The sequence below is a fragment of the Oryza sativa genome, chromosome 5 (genome assembly GCF_034140825.1).
Source record: "Oryza sativa Japonica Group chromosome 5, ASM3414082v1".
NCBI lineage: Eukaryota > Viridiplantae > Streptophyta > Magnoliopsida > Poales > Poaceae > Oryza > Oryza sativa.
The window spans coordinates 21,665,578-21,683,850 of NC_089039.1; the positions used below are offsets into that span (position 1 = coordinate 21,665,578).

General features: G+C 46.6%; 4 protein-coding genes across 9 annotated transcripts; 1 reads left to right on the forward strand and 3 right to left on the reverse strand.

The window, feature by feature from the left end:
- Positions 1-300: 300 nt before the first annotated feature.
- On the forward strand, positions 301-1,689 carry LOC4338919 (uncharacterized). Its single transcript, XM_015783449.3, has one exon. It carries the CDS (start codon positions 433-435, stop codon positions 1,414-1,416), a length of 984 nt encoding a protein of 327 aa, XP_015638935.1. The 5' UTR covers positions 301-432; the 3' UTR covers positions 1,417-1,689.
- A 767-nt stretch (positions 1,690-2,456) lies between these two features.
- On the reverse strand, positions 2,457-7,400 carry LOC9270028 (protein LEAD-SENSITIVE 1). 6 transcript variants are annotated; one of them, XM_015784643.3, is made up of 5 exons: positions 6,979-7,400; positions 6,723-6,892; positions 6,295-6,477; positions 4,752-5,054; positions 2,457-3,425 (listed from the first exon to the last, which is right to left on the reverse strand). In XM_015784643.3, exons 2-5 carry the CDS (start codon positions 6,775-6,777, stop codon positions 2,695-2,697), a joined length of 1,272 nt encoding a protein of 423 aa, XP_015640129.1. In that variant the 5' UTR covers positions 6,778-6,892; positions 6,979-7,400; the 3' UTR covers positions 2,457-2,694. The 6 variants fall into 6 exon arrangements, with proteins under 6 accessions (XP_015640129.1, XP_066166846.1, XP_066166844.1 ...); XM_066310749.1 differs by lacking the exon at positions 6,295-6,477; XM_066310747.1 differs by lacking the exon at positions 6,979-7,400 and having other exon boundaries at positions 6,723-6,900.
- On the reverse strand, positions 6,926-9,170 carry LOC4338920 (histone deacetylase 8). The gene is made up of 3 exons (XM_015784651.3): positions 8,806-9,170; positions 8,044-8,624; positions 6,926-7,446 (listed from the first exon to the last, which is right to left on the reverse strand). Exons 1-3 carry the CDS (start codon positions 9,098-9,100, stop codon positions 7,144-7,146), a joined length of 1,179 nt encoding a protein of 392 aa, XP_015640137.1. The 5' UTR covers positions 9,101-9,170; the 3' UTR covers positions 6,926-7,143.
- Positions 9,171-12,229: 3,059 nt separating this feature from the next.
- LOC4338921 (histone deacetylase 8) lies at positions 12,230-15,884 on the reverse strand. Its single transcript, XM_015783136.3, has 3 exons — positions 15,492-15,884; positions 13,379-13,956; positions 12,230-12,810 (listed from the first exon to the last, which is right to left on the reverse strand). Exons 1-3 carry the CDS (start codon positions 15,790-15,792, stop codon positions 12,508-12,510), a joined length of 1,182 nt encoding a protein of 393 aa, XP_015638622.1. The 5' UTR covers positions 15,793-15,884; the 3' UTR covers positions 12,230-12,507.
- Between the last annotated feature and the right edge of the window lie 2,389 nt (positions 15,885-18,273).

Sequence of the window (18,273 nt, forward strand, 5' to 3'; positions counted from 1 at the left end):
GTGATAAAAAGTTAACGGCGTCATTTATTAAAAAACAGAGATAGTACTTCCTCCGTCCCTAAATATTTAACACAATTGACTCTTTCAAACATATTCGACCATTCGTCTTATTAAAAAAACTTAAGTAATTATTAATTTTTTCCTATGATTTGATTCATTGCTAATTATATTTTATGTATACATATAGTTTTACATATTTCACAAAAGTTCTTTTTACTAAGATAAACGATCAAATATATTTAAAAGGCGTCAAATAAGACCTGAGGACTTCCCCACATATATATGCACTGGACCTCTCTCCCCTGCTCTCTCCTCTCATCAGATGAAGCTCTCACGTCTGCAAAACCTCTCACATCATCGCTGCATCCTGCGTAGCTTTCCTTATCCACCCTGCAGATCGATCGATCTCTCCCTGTAGTTAAATCTAGCTCGATGCTGTCTTCTCACTGTGAGAGCATGCTGGCGTACGCGGCGGCGGCCGGGCGGCGAGCGGTGGTGGTCGACCACCACCAACGGCGGTACAGGCCGAACGTGGAGGTTGCGCCCAACTGCCCGCGGTGCGAGTCGCCCAACACCAAGTTCTGCTACTACAACAACTACAGCCTCAGCCAGCCGCGCTACTTCTGCAAGGGGTGCCGCCGCTACTGGACCAAGGGCGGCTCGCTCCGGAACGTGCCCGTCGGCGGCGGGTGCCGCAAGAACCGGCGGGGCAAGGCGGTGCGCGCCATGGTCGGGGAGACGATGACGGCGCGCGGCGGCGGCGGCGGCGGCGCGGCGGCGTTCTCTCACCGGTTCCACGGGCCCGTCCGGCCCGACATGATCCTGGAAGGCATGGCCGGCAGCACGGCCGCCTCCGCCGGCCTCGGCGAGCAGCCGGGTGTGGCGGCGCCGGACGAGAAGCCCGCCGCGGCGGACGGCTCCACGATTGACCTGGCCTTGCTGTACGCCAAGTTCTTGAACCACCACCAGCCTACTATGGCGGAGCAGGGCGGTGGCGCCGCCGTGCCGGAATCGGTCGACACCTCGAGCGGGTCATCGAGCGATCGCACGACGAGCCCGGCCGCCGCGCAGCCTGCGGCGGCGGCGGCGTACGGCCCGGGGCAAGACGGGCTCGTCGGCGAGCCGATCAGCACGGAGGAGCACGGTGCAGCAGCCATGGCGCGGTGCGCGCAGGCGCTCGGGGAGCTCAACTTCAGCGTGGACCAGATCAGCTGCTACACCTCGCTGGGGTTGCCAACGACGGACGGCGGAGATCTGATCCTGCCGTCGACGCTGGACCAGCATGCCAAGTACGAGCCGTTCGATTCGCTCCCCGAGGACGCGCTCAGCCTCCACGACATCATCTCCGGCGACGACGATGTCTGGTGCAACGCGTTGGGTTGCCAAGGACTGGAAGCAGCTCTCTGCAGGCCATGATTTTTTTTATTATTATTTTTCACTCCTCTCGATCTCCTCGTTGATTTGCTGCTGTTCTTGTTGCGATCGATCCTATGCCAGATATTTTCATCTTCTTTTGATCTTTGTTCAGAAGTATAATTTATAACCATATAGTTATATGTCTTCGGCAGAGTGAGACCATTCATCGAAGTAATCAAACCATGGAGGAGTAAGGGGTATACAACTATACTTGTGAGATAGATAAAAAGATTAATGTAATAAAGTCTGATGCCTTATTGGTTACATTGAAAAGCAGGTTTCCTTTTCGGAGCGATCTGTTCAATTATTCAGAGTCCATTCATTGAAAACATTTCCTCTTATACGTGTGTACCAGTATGCAGCGTACGTGTTGCTAGATCGATGATGCTTTGAAATTTCAACGTGTCCTTCTGGTGGATATGTTGCTACAGCTGCTAGCAGTGCACTATAGATATCACCGAGTGCACATGGGCTACGATCCGATCGAGAGAATGAATTTGGCCCATGATCCGAGAAGCTCTGGCACCAAGCATTTCTGCTTCTACCTTGATTTGCAAGTTGCTTTATATATGGTACTCCTCCCGCCCCGATATAAATACATCTAGAACGGGACGTGACGTTATAGGATATATCACATCATTTTTTTTAAGAAAAAACAGCACGAGACTGTGCTTTTTAACTAAATATAGCGAGAGAAAAATACAGCCCTTAGAGGCATATCACATCATGTTCTGATGCACTTATATTGGGAAGGGGGAGTAAATCAGATCAGGATTAGGAATTCAGGATCATCATAACAAACCAGCATTTTAACATAGAAGTTCGAGTGAAAAAATGGCTTATGAGCTTTGCTGTTATATGAATTCTCAAACAAAATTGCAGTTTTTCCGTGTCCCAACAACTCCCAATGAGGCCATGAATGAAAGTTAACCTCTACATCCCAAGTTGGCTCAGGTCAGGTGAATTATATTTCCCACTTACAAGCAAACGTCTCCTAATGAAGTGGAATTACTGCCTAAAATAAGAGAGCTGTCACAATCTTGAGTTGCAAATCGACAAGCACCACACTTCCATGTTCATAATTTATACAACAGTAGATAAGCCACACATAACAGTTGATGGCAGAAACGGGCGTATAAGTTTTTTCATTGTTTGTACAGCTATTGCTGAATGGGAGGCTCACTCTGGTACACAATTTCAGCTGATATTTGACAACGAAACATCCATAAATTTAGCAGCAGAAGGTCTGGAGTAATGTATAGATCTCAGTGGTGCACTTTAAGCAGCAACAGGTGCGGTTACGGCCAGACCTTGGGCTTCTGCCGGAGCAACCAACTGACTGATGTTCTCCACGGCACGAATCCTGCCACTCGCCAGCCCAGCAGTCAGGTCCTCCACTTCCACTTTCAGCACATCTCGCCGGTTGCCAATGTCAGCTGCGTACCTGCTGGCGCAATACACCCCAACTGCCATCACCGCCATTCCATAGATATTCGTGGTTACTAGGCGGAATGGGGTTGAAATCACCGCAGCAAGAGGTCCACCGATGATGGAGATGGCCTGCCCACTCTGCCCGACGACACCTTGCTCTGCCACAAGGAGGCCTGTCTTGCAGTATATCGCGAAGTCCTCACAGTTGCTCTTGAACAGGTTGTAGCACCTGAAACCATTGCTGAGCAAGTGATTGGCACGGCGCACAACAACCTCATCTGGATCAGTTGGGGCAAGCGTGCACGTCCCTCCTCGCGCTTTGGCAAGGAAAAGTGCTGGGTTGACAGCATACTCGAAACGGTAGAGGGCGCCCCCTGACAGGAAGCAGTTGAGGCAAGAGGATACCACACCATTTGTCTCCGTATTGGTGGTGGCACCTTCATTGTTGCATATTGAACATGGAGTGTTTGTATTAGGACCAGAGCTCATAAGGAGGAGGTCAATGAAAGTTCCTGTTCCGACCTCCTGGCCCCTTCCTCTAGTAAAATGGATCACCTTATCATCGCCCACATATATTCCTGCATGAAAAATACAGTTATATCTACAAAAAAGGAAAAAAAGACTACAAGAAAAAAGTAACTGCATACCCAAATCTACAACAAATGGCAACAACTGCAGCTTGTGCAAGATCTATTTTATCTGCTATTGCAGTATTCTACCTGGCATTTAATCTTATAATAATAAAAAAACCAACGTGTGAATCTTTTATTTTTCTTCTCTTTGGTTTTCTTTCTTCCAAGGGCTTGTCATGTGCTCATGTAAAGTTATCTTCCCTACTACTCCCTCCGTTTCATATTATATAAGTCATTTTGACTTTTTTTTGTTTTTTTTTTTAAATTTGGCCAACTTTATATAAAAAAATAGCAATATTTTCAACACAAAACAAACATATTGTCAAAATATATTAAATGTTAGTTTGAATGAAACTAATTTCGTGTTGTAGATATTACTATTTTTTTCATAAACTTAATCAAACTTGAAAAAGTTTGACTATAAAAAATTCAAAGCGACTTATAATATGAAACAGAGGGAGTACAATATATACCCCAGCTCTGCTGGTCTTTCCCAAAAAAAAAACTGCTATTAGTTGCAAAAACAAAATTGCTATTGCAATTTCCTCGTTAAATTTTCATAAGTTCTGAACACAAATAATATGTGCAACTCTCTTGCGTGCTCCCCCAAAAAATTCAGGTCAGTTGCCTCACATGCCTGATAATCAATTCAAATCCAATTCATCTGCCCCAAGGCTTTCAACATAGCATCAAAACAAGTTCATTGAGTATACACAGAACAAACATATATACTACACATCTAATTCCACCATAGAATTTGCATGATATCCCTTCTGTTATATAGAAAATCAAGCACCAAACAGCATATGGATCTCCTAGTAACCTAGTTACCTAAAACTTCCGAATTATTCAAATCTTTTGCAGATATTAGACTGGGCTAGATTCTCTGAAGTCTATCAATCCCTTGTTCTAACCCCATTGGTTGGTCCAAGACGCAGACAGCCATCAAATTCAAAAAGGTAACGAAACCTGATTCATCTGATCAAATCAAAACTTAAAAAGAGGGGAAAAGGAACAGACGAGAGGGACTCCTAACCGTGATGCGCGTAGACCCACGCGGCCCTCCACGAATAGATGTGATCCCCCGCCTTCAGGGTCTCCTTCCCAATCCTAACCACAGATTGAAGGAAAAAAAACAGGCTAAAAATCACCCGAAACTACAGCGCTGCAGACAGCAAACCTCGCACAATGAACTGAGAAATAGCACTAGCGGCGCAGCAGGGTAGAGAGGATCCAGGTAATGGAAGGGGTTGAGAGATGAGAGTGGAGAACCTGTTCGAGAGGAGGCCCATGGCGGCGGGGGCGGGAGGGGGGATCGACTCGGTTGGCGCCGCGGCGGATGGCGAGAGAGGCGGAGGGAGGACGAATGGAAAGGGACGGAAGCAAAAGAAAGCGGTTTTTGCGTTTTTGGAGTGCAAGCACGGGAAAAGGGAAGAGCGGAGCGGCCGTAGGATTGACGAGACGCCGATTTCACGTCCCCGCAACTGGCGGCTTCCAGTCCTGATTCCTGAATCCTGATGGAGCTTTTGCTACGAAACCCCTTGGTCTTGGTCTTCAGAGGATGTTTAGATTTACCTGTGTAAAGTTTTTCATATCACATCGGATATCATATAGAGTGTCACATAGGATGTTCGGGTCCTAATAGAAAAACTAATTATAGAATCCGTCAGTAAACCACGATACGAATTTATTAAGCCTAATTAATCCGTCATTAATAAATGTTTACTGTAGCACCACATTATCAAATCATGGTATAATTAGACTTAAAAAGACTCGTCTCGCAAATTAGTCGCAATCTGCACAATTAGGGCCTGTTTGGCACAGCTCTAGCTCCAGCTCCAGAGCTAGAGCTCAGCCAAACAGTTTCAGCTCCACTAAAACTGGAAATGGAGTTGAGTGGAACTCTCTCACAAAATGTACTACAAAATGTACAAAATGTACTAGAGTTGTGGAGCTGGGTTTAGGCAGCTCCACAACTCCACTCCAGAATCAACTCCTGGAGTTAAATTTAGGAGTTGGAGCTGTACCAAACAGGCCCCTAGTTATTTTTTTAGCCTATGTTTAATATTTTATGCAAGTGTTCAAACGTTCGATGTGACAGGACGTAAAATTTTGGGGTTGGATCTAAACAGGCCCTTAAGAATATTTGGGTTAATAAATTTTATAAAACTAGAGATATTTTCACTAAACTATCACAAAACTATATCTTTAAAATTTGTATCATAGACTATAGATCCAATGTCAAAATTTATAGTAAAACTACAATTTATGAAATCTTATCACAAAAATATGTTATTTTGTGATACAAATTTACGGTAGTTTTGTGACAGAATAATCAAATTTCTTGTAGTTTTGTGAAATTTTACTTTTTTTCAAAACTACAAAAATACTTTTAACAATATTATAAGCAAAACTAACATATCTAACACCTAATTTATTATTAGTACAAACCATAGATTTAAACCACAAAATAGGAAAATTATAGATTTGATAATAAACTTATCTAAAACTACATAAATGTTAGATACCAGACCCTTACCAATTCCTTTTTCCTGATAATAATTTACTCGTACGCACAGGGAACAAATATTGGGGATTTGGGCCGGGAGATGCATAGGAAATTTTATCCTTAAGTTTTCTTCTTTTTTTTTTGAGACCATCCTTAAGTTTTCTTAAGCATCGTCTTAAAAAAAATATGCAGCTTTCGTGGTCGGTCGGTGCCAGGTTGCACGAGCGCTGTCGGCAGTAGCCGCGGCGGAAGCGCGTCTCTACTTGGGAGATGAAGTTGACCAGAGAATTTCAGATAAAAGTCCACCTGTACAGAATTCTTCAAGAACTCCAGGTGCGAAAGCAAGCAACCGAGCAAAATTTTTGCATAGCATTGCAGCCATACGACGGAGCAGTTCACCACAAACACACGGACTCGGAAAAGAAACCGCCTCGATAGAGATCGACGCATCGCACCGCCTGAAAAAGCATTTGCGGCGCGTATGATTTGCTGCAAAAAATCATCGGAGATAAGTCGCTGACGCAGGTAGAATATGGTTCCATGGAGCGAGATGACACCCGCAAATCACAAGAAGATGGATGTATTCCTTCCAAAGAGCCACTTCCAAAGGAATTTGATTCTTTCTGGCATTTCTTGGCAGTGTGACCAGCTTTTGCAACAGATGGACGATTCATTCACTGGGTGGCAAGCAATTGGATCACCTAGCACTAGCAGTAGTCATATTGAAAAATTACCTTCCAGTATTGCTGTAGGCAGTAAGTTGACGAGTGATGTGGCAGCAGGTAGCATTCCTTGCTAGACAATAATTCAGACTTGGCACTTGGTTTCAGACTTGGAACTGGTGCGCTTATATAATACAGGTGGCTGTAGCCCCAATGCCCCATTGCATAATCAAACAGCCCATCTGTTAGTCAGCGTTACTTATTAGGCGCAGCAATTGAGGTCCACAAATATAAGATGGTAGAGTTTGACATGATGTATGTACAATACCAATGTGAATTGAGAACTTGTGAATCAGGGGTTTATGAAAGGAACAAGCACTCGAATGTTGCTCCAATGAATGCATGTACTTTCAGTCAAAAGGCCATAAGAATAGACGGTGCACTGATATGAAATTGAGGTTCAAGGGCACTCGCATCTAAAAGAAATGGATTTCTATATGTCCTTCAAGAATGGAATAGATTCTTTCCAGCATTTCTTCATGATGTCCACAACTTTCATGGTGTATTTCTCATCCTCTGGATAATAGGCGATTGGATCATCAAGCAACGGGGCTTGTAGATTCAGAACACCTTCTAGTGTTGCATGCAGACAATATGCCGAATAGCTGATGTGATAACCCCCTTCCTGCACGATCAATATTTGACCATTGCTGTGTTGATCAGCCATGCCTCTCATTATTTGCCCAATTTTCCGATAACCATCCATGGTTAAGCACTGTCTTCCATTGGGATCAAACTGCAAGGGAATAACAACCATTAATAAGTTTGTTTCAGATATAATTTTGAAATATGCAGTTAAACCATCACTATGATAGATAGTTTCGTATTGTAAAACAATGTATTAAGTATCACTGCATATGAGTGGTGCATTATTCAGGGAGGCAAGGAAAAGGTGAAATTAGGTTTTGGTAAGATGCGACTTTGCAAAGATCCAAAATTATTATTCCAACATAGTAATGATTTCAGAATATCCTAGAGACAGATTATTTTGAACTCTTTTGATAGTATTGTCTTGGTTTAGATATATAAAGCTATAAACACAAGAATTAAATCTTTACACCATTGACTAGTGCTAATATTGTAATCAAAATGTTGTTGTTTTCTTAGGTGATGGCAAAAGATTATCCGAATTTATTAGGATTGTTTATATAAGTACACTTTTTTTTCTTGAACACGCAAGAAAATTATTATATAAGTACATTAAACCTTGCTTGTCAAATGAAACAGCAGCTATAATTGCATAAAAGAAAAATTATATTACGATAGTGTGGAATCTTAGACTCTTAGCAAATGCAAAATGCAATGAACTAAGATAGATGCCAGTTCGACTCACCGTACTAGAATCTTGGCCAACAACAAAAACCAAAAGCTCAGGACGAAACTTCTCTATGGCTGGAACAACTAATTCATTCATCGCATACTCATACCCTGCATCCCCACTGCCATTAGGCAAAGGAATATTGAGATTGTACCCAAGACCCCTGCCTTCACCAATCTCATCCACCGAGCCACTCTGGGGATGTGATGGACCCCATGAACCATGCTTCATGTGAAGAGAGATCGTCAGCACGCTGTCTGTGTGGTAGAAGCCCTCCGCAGTGCCATTTCCATAGTGCACGTCAATATCAACAACAGCAACCTTTCTGCGTCCTGAATCCAGAGCCAGCTTCACTGCAAGCCCAGCATTGTTCAGGAAGCAGTAACCATCAGCACGGTCCGGTTGCGCATGATGGCCAGGGGGGCGGACCAACGCATAGGCAATCTTGGCATGTCCATCTAGTATGTGCTTCATCGCTGATAAAGTTGTTCCAGCCGCCAGAAGCGCAGCACCCCAGGATCCAGGGTTCAAGAAAGTGCCTTCACACAGCTTCTTGGCACCAACGGCATTTGCTTGCACGAGCTCCTCTATGTATTCTGTCAACCATAACAAGATTTATACAAACTATTAAGTACACTAATCTTCTGCGATTCCATATGCAAATGAGGATGTAACAATCGCCGTAACAGATAATAAAAATCGAGAATGCTAACTATGGGCCAAGTCAATTAGAGTTTTTTTTCCCCAAGATTTGAGATAGCGAGATTTGGGGCTAACCGGCGGAGTGGAAGGAGAGGAGCTCGGCGGCGTGGGCGGGGCGGCCGGAGTGCCAGGAGATGAAGCGCGCGATGGGGCCGCGGCGGAGGATGGAGACCATGTTGCGGACGCGGTCGGCGTTCTCCGGGTGCTGGTCGAGCACGTCGAGGAAGCCCGGGTCGCGGCCCGAGTCGAACACGCCGCGGCCGGCGTCGTGGGCCACCATGCCCTCGTGCCAGAACACCGCCAGCTGCTCCCCCGTCGCCGGCGCCCCCTCCGCCGCCACCGCGGCCGAGGAGGAGGCGGACGACTCCATCGGCGACGCCGCGACGGTGACGTTTCCTTTGCCGCTTCGTGTTGGTCGATTGGTCGAAGTCTTGACTCTTGACCGAGAGTCTTCTTCCTCCGGGGCTACGTGAGTTCGTGCAGGCTCGCAGCGCTGGAAATTAACAAGATATGCGTGGGCCGTATAAGATCGAAATTCTGGTGGGCCTCATTGTCTGATGGAGAACCTAGTAAAGTGGGCCGAGTATTGGAGGACCAGCGGAAAAAGTACACCGAAGGTCCCTCAACTTGTCAGCGAGATACGAAATCATCATCGAACCGCAAAACCAAATATACGGGGTTACTTAACTATACAAAACCGGTCACCCGATAACACTCGACGGTTTTGAGTCAGCGTGGCGGCTGAGTCAGCGTGGGACCCACGTGAGCCCACATATCAGGGTGCCACCTCATCTCTTCCCTCTTATTTCCCCTCTTCTCCCTTTCTCTCTCTCACTTTTCTGAGCCGGCGACGGGCGGCGCTGTGGGGAGGAGGTCCGGCAGCCGGCGTCGCGCCGGCGGAGGCAACGCCGCCGTCAGCATCCTCGTTGCCGTCGCCATGGCACAGCGCCGCTTGGCGGCCGCAGGAGGGAGCAAGGTAGTGTCAGCGGCGACGACTGAAAGGGACGAGGCAGGGGGAGCGATGCAGCCGCCGCGAGAACCCCGTCGAGGCCAGCGGCGCCCCACGGCCTACTCCTGCTTCGTCGTTGCCTCCGCCCCTAGTCGCGGCACCCACGCTTCCCCGACCACGATGCCGCCGCCTCCGCCATGGCGTCCGCGAAGGCCCCCGCGCCGCAAGAGCAGAAAGTGGAGGGCGAGTCGTCGGACGCGTCGTTAGCGGCGGGGGGCGGCTTTGAGCTCCCGCCCGCGTGCAGCTGCCACTCGGCGGCAATCGGCGTGGTCGACCGTCATGGTCTCCTCCTCCTCCTCTGCGGCGGCGGCGCGGGGGGGGGGGGGGGGGGGGGGGGGGGGGGTGGGGGCGGCTTCGAGCTCCCGCCCGCGTGCGGATTCCACTCGGCGGCAACCGGCGCGGCCGACCGCCGTGGTCTTTTCCTCCTTCTCCACTTGGCGGCCGTCGTGGCATCCACGGTCGTCGTCATCGCCGCGGCGAGCGGCGCCGGCAAGCTGTCGCTGTGGGCGCTGGTGAAAGTGGTGGCGCCGCTCCCTCCTCTCCCGCCGACGCCGCCGCGCGCTGCTCCTTCCTCTTCTGCTGGCGGACTTGGTGCGGCCGCCGCGTCGCCATCTTTCTCCCCCCGCCTTGCTCCTCCCGCCGCCGCCTTGCTCCCCCCGTCGTCAGCTGAGAAAAGTGAGAGAGAGAGAGAAAGGGAGAAGAGGGGAAATAAGAGGGAAGAGATGAGGTGGCACCATGACATGTGGATCCCACGCTGACTCAGCCGCCACGTAGGATAAAACCGGTGTCAAAACCGTCGAGGGATCTCGGGTGACCGGTTTTATATAGTTAAGGGACCCCGTATATCTGGTTTTGTGCTTCGAGGATGATTTTGTATCTCGCTGACAAATTGAGGGACCTTCGGTGTACTTTTTCCAAGGACCAGCTGCACCAGGATGATTTTGTATCTCGCTGACAAGTTGAGGGACCTTCGGTGTACTTTTTCCGAGGACCAGCTGCACCATGTTGTATTTTTGTAGTTACTATAACCCGTACGTTGCAATGGCTAAAATCATTTTTATCGCTATACATTTTTCAGTCCCAACCCACCTCGTTGTCTTCCTCTACGTGGCCTGCCTCTCTTTAACCTAGCCCACAAGTGGAGTTGTAGGCTCAGCTTGTATGGTCGACTACCGTCCTTAACCTCCGGAAGACAGTTCCGTGTCCGTACGATGCTAGAACTAATCATTCTTATCAAATCCGGTCGAATCTTTCTTGATCTTCTAAAATTGGTTGAGGGTTTTTGATACACTCGATCTTCTGTTTCCGTTTTTATCAAATTGAAATGAATATGCAAAACTCCGGGATAAAAACAGTGACTTTTAAATGGTGATTAAATCCAATAAATTAAAGTGAAATTAAAAGGAAAATTCATGTGGGGGAAATGATAGGGAGTAGCGGGAAATCGATTTTTACAATTAATTGGAAGAGGGAACATATGGGGAGGCAGATCTACGTAGCGACGACGTTAGGGTTTGGTCCGGTGACTAAAAAACTGAGTATGTAAAAAACAATCCTTACCAGCCCGGTGACGAAAAAACTGGGCAGATAAAAAAATAAATCCTTATCGTGTACACGTACTCTTTCACGTGTAAAAGAGCGCGACATAAAAAACGAAAAAAATGGATGAAAAAGAAAAAAAGGCGACGAAAAAAATAAATAACAGAAAAAAAAGATGGATGAAAAAAAGGGCGAAAAGAAAAAGGACGAAAAAAACAAAAGAGAAAGACGGGAGGGAAAAAAGGGCGAAAAAAACGGACGGGAAAAAAGGAAAAAAGGGAAAACGGTGAAAAAAAAGGAAAATCGCGAAAAAAGGAAAACGGATGAAAAAACACCGGAAACCTTGCGTATTTTTATATTAGATATAGATATATTGTTGTTCGCTGTACCAAAGTCTATATGTTTTTTCTTTAATAGTACTTCCTCTTTTCATATTACTATAATATTATAATATTATAGGTTTTGAATAGATTTATGTCAAGATTTATGCATTTTTTTAATATAAGTACCTAAAATTATGTGGATATTAATGAATCTAGACGATTGATGAAATACCAAAACATTTTTAAATGTGGAAGATGGAGTATTTATACTTATTCAGCTCAACAACTAAGCTCCACATATACAAGCATAATCTAGAATGCGTCACATTTTGTACTAGGTTGGTTTATTTTGATAGGCATGAAGTATACTACTCCCTCCGTCCCCTAATATATAGGATTTTGACATTTTGCTTGCACTGTTTAACCATTCGTCTTGTTAAAAAAAATTTGAAATTATTATTTTTTTGACTTACTTTATTATCCAAAGTACTTTAAAGCACAACTTTTCTTTTTTTTATATTTGCACAAATTTTTTGAATAAAAAGAGTTGTCAAACAGTGCAAGCGAAATTTCAAAAACATTTATATTAGAGGACGGAGGGATTAGTAAACAATGGTGAAATCTGCCATGGCCTCCACTACCGGATATGGGATTATATATAGGAGCTTCTGCTATATAGTAAAGGGGTTGAAGTTTTGTCTAGTTTGTTTAACCCCTGTTATTTCTTACTGGTTCTGCAAGTAAACAATGGTACAACTACATGATACATACAATACCAGTGAGAATTGAAAATTTGGAGGTCGTTCATGAGAGGGGCAAGCATTCGGATGCTTCTCCAGTACATATGTACTTTAAGGCGAAAGACCATGAGCCTAGACTCTTGATATGAAATTGAGGCTTGGATTTCTATATATCCTTCAAGAACGGAATAGATTCTTTCCAGCATTTCTTGATGATGTCCACGGCTTGCATGGTGTATTTTTCATCATCTGGATAAAAACCCAATGGGTCATCAAGCAATGGGGCCTGCAGATTCAAAACACCTTCCAGCGTTGCATGCAGACAATATGCCGAATAGGTGATGTGATAACCTCCTTCCTGGACAATCAGTATTTGACCATTGCTGTGTTGATCAGCCATGCCCCTCATTATTTGTCCAATTTTCCTATAACCATCCATGGTTAAGCACTGTCTTCCATTAGGATCAAACTGCATGGGCATAATAACAATTAACTAGTCTGATTCATGTATGATTTAAAACATATGCAGCAAAAACAATAACAATTTATTGCTATGATAGATAGTTTCGTTTTGTAAAACAATGTGGTGAAATTAGGATTGAGCTGATGGGGATTTTAAAGAGACCTAATATTATTACTCCAACATAATGATTAAGTGTAACTGTGTAAGGCCCTGTTTCTTTCAGTTTAATATTATTATAATCTAGATTATTGAGTCAGATTACTATAAGCTATATTGTAATAATCTGTAGTAGAATAAGCGGTTAGTTGTTTATTTTCTAGATTATTAGAGTCTAGATTATTGGGTTTGCAAGTCTAAAGAGGGAGTGGGGTGGCATGGTGGGTAATTTTTCATCCAATAATCTGAAAAAAGCTCACCTAAATGAGCTTATCAGATTATAATAAACTGGGCTCCAGATTATAATAAGCTACTTCAATAAGTTGTATGTTTCTTTCCGCTTACTCCTAATAATTTAGATTATAATAATCCCAAGCTGAAAGAAACAGGGCCTAAGACAGGCACAAACTTGACTCACCGCACTAGAATCTTGGCCAACAACGAAAACCATAAGCTCAGGGCGAAACTTCTCAATGGCCGGAACGACTAATTCATTCATCGCATATTCATACCCTGCATCCCCACTGCCATTAGGCAGAGGGATATTGAGATTGTACCCAAGACCCCTGCCTTCACCAGTCTCATCAACCAAGCCGCTCTGGGGATGCGATGGACCCCATGAACCATGCTTCATGTGAAGAGAGATCGTCAGCACGCTGTCTGTGTGGTAGAACCCCTCTGCAGTGCCATTCCCATAGTGCACATCGATATCAACAACGGCGACCCTTCTGCGCCCTGAATCCAGAGCCAGCTTCACTGCAAGCCCGGCATTGTTCAGAAAGCAGTAGCCATCGGCACGGTCGGGTTGCGCATGATGGCCAGGGGGTCGGACCAAGGCGTAGGCAATCTTGGCATGCCCGTCTAGTATGTGCTTCATCGCTGATAAGGTTGTTCCAGCCGCCAGAAGCGCAGCATCCCAGGAACCAGGGTTCAAGAAAGTGCATTCACATATCTTGTTGTTGTTGGCACCAGCAGAATCTGCTTGCACGAGCTCCTCTGTATTCTGCCAACCACGACAAGATTCATAGATAGTACTTAGTACTTACTAAGTGCACTTATGTTCAGAAATTCCTTTTGCAAATGGCATGTAGCACTCACAAGTCACAAGACACAAAGAGCAGATGATCAAAGATGATAACAAGGCAATCAGAAGTTTCATTTTTCGAGCAATGCTCCGGTGCTTTCTACTGGTAATATTATACTCCCTCTGTTTCAAAATGTTTGACACCGTTAACTTTTTAGCACATGTTTGACCGTTCGTCTTATTCAAAAAATTTAAGTAATTATTGATTATTTTCCTATCATTTAATTCATTGTTAAATATATTTTTATGTAGGCATATAATTTTACATATTTCATAAAAGTTTTTGAATAAGACGAACGATCAAATATGTGCTAAAAAGTCAATGGTGTCAAATATTTCGAAACGGGGGAGTACTACGAGTAGACTAATCTGAACCTTTTATTTTTAAGGGTAGATTAGTAATGTTCTGAGATAGATTTGGGATAAATTTGGCACTTAATTTATTTCTCGTCGTGGATCGCTAGGATGTTTCAGAAAAAGCAGCGCTGCCACCGCTTCCTCATCCATCGCATTCGAGCGGAGGTGGAGAGAGCGACTCCTTCCGCCGCCGGCGCTTGTGCATCACGTTCCCTTCCACCAGTGGCAATACTCTCCGGCGCCCCCTCTTGTTTTGTTCCCTTCTCTGCCGGCGTCCGCTTCCCCGCCGCAGGAGCTTCTGGCGCCGCCCTGACGACTTCCGGCATGCGCACAGGGGCGGCGGTGCAGAGGAGCCCCGCGTGGTTCTACCTCCTCTCGCGCGACGATGCCGCCGGCGGCGGCAACCGCGACGACAGCTACAGACGTGCGTGGAGCCGGCTGTTGAGGAGGCTGGTGCGGGAGAGCAGGAGCTTCTGTAGCCTCAGCATCAGCAGGCACGGTAATGTTAATTTTCGTGGATGACTTCACCAGAATCAAGAATCTGATTCTGAATTTGAATCAAGAATTTAATTTGGACATGGACAGTATGCTCTATTGCTATACCAGAATCAACATCCTGAATTTGCTATGAAAAGAAGTAGCTCAACTTCCGTGAGCCTGATCCATTAAATTTGTGCTTTGCTTCCTCTTTACCCGAGCTAATGTAACGTGAATAGGCCCATCTCGCTAGAATTCTGCGTGAAACCCATTCCAACGATCCAGTTTATGAAGCTTCCCCTTGCGAGTCGTCGCGGTGGCGAGCGGGTGGTGGTGGCGCCATGGATGGCCAGCAGGAGGAGCAGCACGCGGGGCGGCGGCAGCTGGAGCCCAGGAAAGACGGAAATATCCCTCCGCAAATATTTTTTTATGGACAAAAATATCCCTCTACAATTCTACTACCATTAAATGTGATGGTAATAGAAATAGATCTGAACCCTATGATCAAATGAGATGAACGGTTCAGATTATTTTCTACTAAAAGTAGAAGGCACCGGAGTGGGTCTATTATTTTTCAGGATTTGAGACTACAAGATTATAATTGGGGGCTGACCGGCAGAGTGGAAGGAGAGGAGCTCGGCGGCGTGGGCGGGGCGGCCGGAGTGCCAGGAGAGGAAGCGCGCGATGGGGCCGCGGCGGAGGATGGAGACCATGTTGCGGACGCGGTCGGCGTTCTCCGGGTGATGGTCGAGCACGTCGAGGAAGCCCGGGTCGAGGCCCCTGCCGAACACGCCGCGGCCGGCGTCGTGGGCCAGCATGCCCTCGTGCCAGAACACCGCGGCCGCCGCCACCTTCTCTCCCGCCGCGTGCGGCCCCGGCTCCGCCGCCGTCGCCGCCACCGAGGAGGACGCCATCGGATGATCGGTGGGCGACGGATGCCGGCGGACGGTCTTTCTTGGTGCCGCTTCGCGTTGGTGGAAGTCTGTCGATCGAGTTTTTCTCCTTCAGTCCTTCTCTTTAGTGGGCTTTGTCTCTTGACAAGGGCGCACCGCATGCGCTTGCACGCAGCAGTCACGCGCTCGTGGCGCTTCCTAGACACGCTTGGCCAGAAATTAGTCTCACTGCACGGATAATGCTCACGCTTGCGGGGTGCCTTTATATTAGTCTTTGGTTAGCCTTGGATTACAGGATTAGTCTCGGGAAAAAGCTCGGAAAATCAGTGACTTCGTGAGGACTAGCTCACGCTCTTGAATTGACCTATCATATATTTAACTATCTTATTAAGTTTTTTATAAGTTATACAAACAACAAGAAAACGTCATCTTAAAAGTTTACAATAGTTTTCCCATAAGACAGGCAAAAGAAAAAAAAAAGGATCACGACAACTTACCGTAACCGTGATGCTACACGGTACCTGGTCGAGCAGAGGCACGCGTTGTACGGCGCAGCTGATAAAGATCTTGATCTGCTTACAGCTTACCCGCCCACTTATTAGCCTCTGCCTAAACCTTCCTTCCTCCACGCATGCGAGAGCCAAAGTAAGGAGGGAAAATAATCTCCGCGGGTAGTGCCGCACGACGCTTCCCGTGAACACTGCATAGACTAGTGACGCATGTCATGTCTGTTGCATCCCAAGCCGAGGTGACCTGTCCTACAATACCGAGTAGACCAAGCCACAACTTCCGGCGAGCCAAGCTGCCCAAGAATTCATTGAGGCACCATTTTCCGTCGTGCGTCTACCATTGTTGGTGACTTCTACCCACCGCCTCTCCTCCATGAGATTGGCTATAACTCTTTTGTCCATCATCCCAAAATTTAAGACGACGGCGGCAGCTACACGGCTCCGTCCTCCACCAATCCATATGGTGGCCCACCCACCACCGTCCTTAGCACCTGTTTTATTGGTGCCGTCGGTGTTCCTGCTGGGGATGGACTCGAACATGGTGGCGTGCTCCAAGGACCTGGACAAACCACGACAGTAACATGATGATCGATGACAAGTAGCTGATGTTAGGTTTGTTGTAGCTATATTGAAGGCCGATTCCTATCTTCTCATTCCAATGTATCTTGTTGGAATTGGATTTGGAATTAGTGTTCTTAATCTAGCACATAAAGAAATTACATAAGGTGATATGGCTTGGTCTATGCGGTGTTGCGGGAGACGTCAGCTGGGCTCAAAGAAAGGGCTCGGGTAGTTGGGCTGCAGCATACGAGACACACATCGCTAGTCTATGCACTATCGCACGGGAAGTATCATGCAGGACTACCGCGGAGAATTTTTTTTCGTGAGGAGGAGCTCGGCGCTTGGCCGGTGTCACTACTGATGTTGAAGCGGAGGCGCCGGTCGCGCTATATAGAGGATGAGCCTGGTTCTGGTCCTTGAGCCCTCACGCAAGAGTGGCAACGAGCTTGACGTAGCATCGCTCGGGCTCCCTCGCTGCTGCGAACGCATCAAACTTCTCGACGAGGCAAAAAATAGCGATGACATGTGGCCTTGTGGTGAGAGAAGATGAGGGAGAGAGATAGAGGAGGGAGTAGGGAGGAGAGAGAGGGTGCTGATAATATGGGTCACAGCTAATAATTTGAGAAAGAGGATGACAAGTGGAGCCACTGCCACATAGGCGCCACGTAATACTAGAACCATAATGTAAACCGTCGAGGGATGTCAATTGATCCGGTTTTAGAAGTTAGGGTGCACTCTATACCCGGTTTTCCGATTATGGTGTGTGAATCAAACTCAACATATAGTTAAAGGATGTACAGTGACTTTTTGCACTATTGATTGCGATCGAAATTAAGTGGGCCTACGTGGGTCACGTCTTCTGTTGTAGGTCTAGACTAAACTAGGCCTATTATTGGAACTTAAAAGGCCAGTTTCACACTGTTGTTCTCTATCTTTAGGAATAAGTCTAAATTGCCTCCCTCAACTCTTGCCTATGATTGAATCACCTCCCTCAACCGCAATACCGGGTATAACGCTTCCTCCATCTTTGAAAACCAGAGCAAATTGAGTCCCTCGGCTGTTTGGATAGTAGTTTCGTCCTATGTAGCACTTAGGGGACCCACATGTCAGCGAGAAAAAAATAATAACCCCCCCATGTCCTATTATTTGTTTTTCTTTTTCCTCACCTCTCTATTCCTCCTCACTCTCTCTCTCTCTCCACCTCCGGTGTCCGGTGACGACCCGCTTGCCCGCTCGGTCGCTTCTTCCTCGACGGGCGCCACAAGCTCAGTTGTTCGGTCGCCGCTGCCTCGCCGCCTTCTGCCGCGGCCCGCGGGAGTTGTGTGGACGCCACTCCTGTCCCCACTGCATTGCGCGCGCGTGCGGCGTCCATCTCCGCCGCTAGCCGGTCGGTCGCCGGGATGGCCGGGTGTGACATCACGCCGTCCTGCTT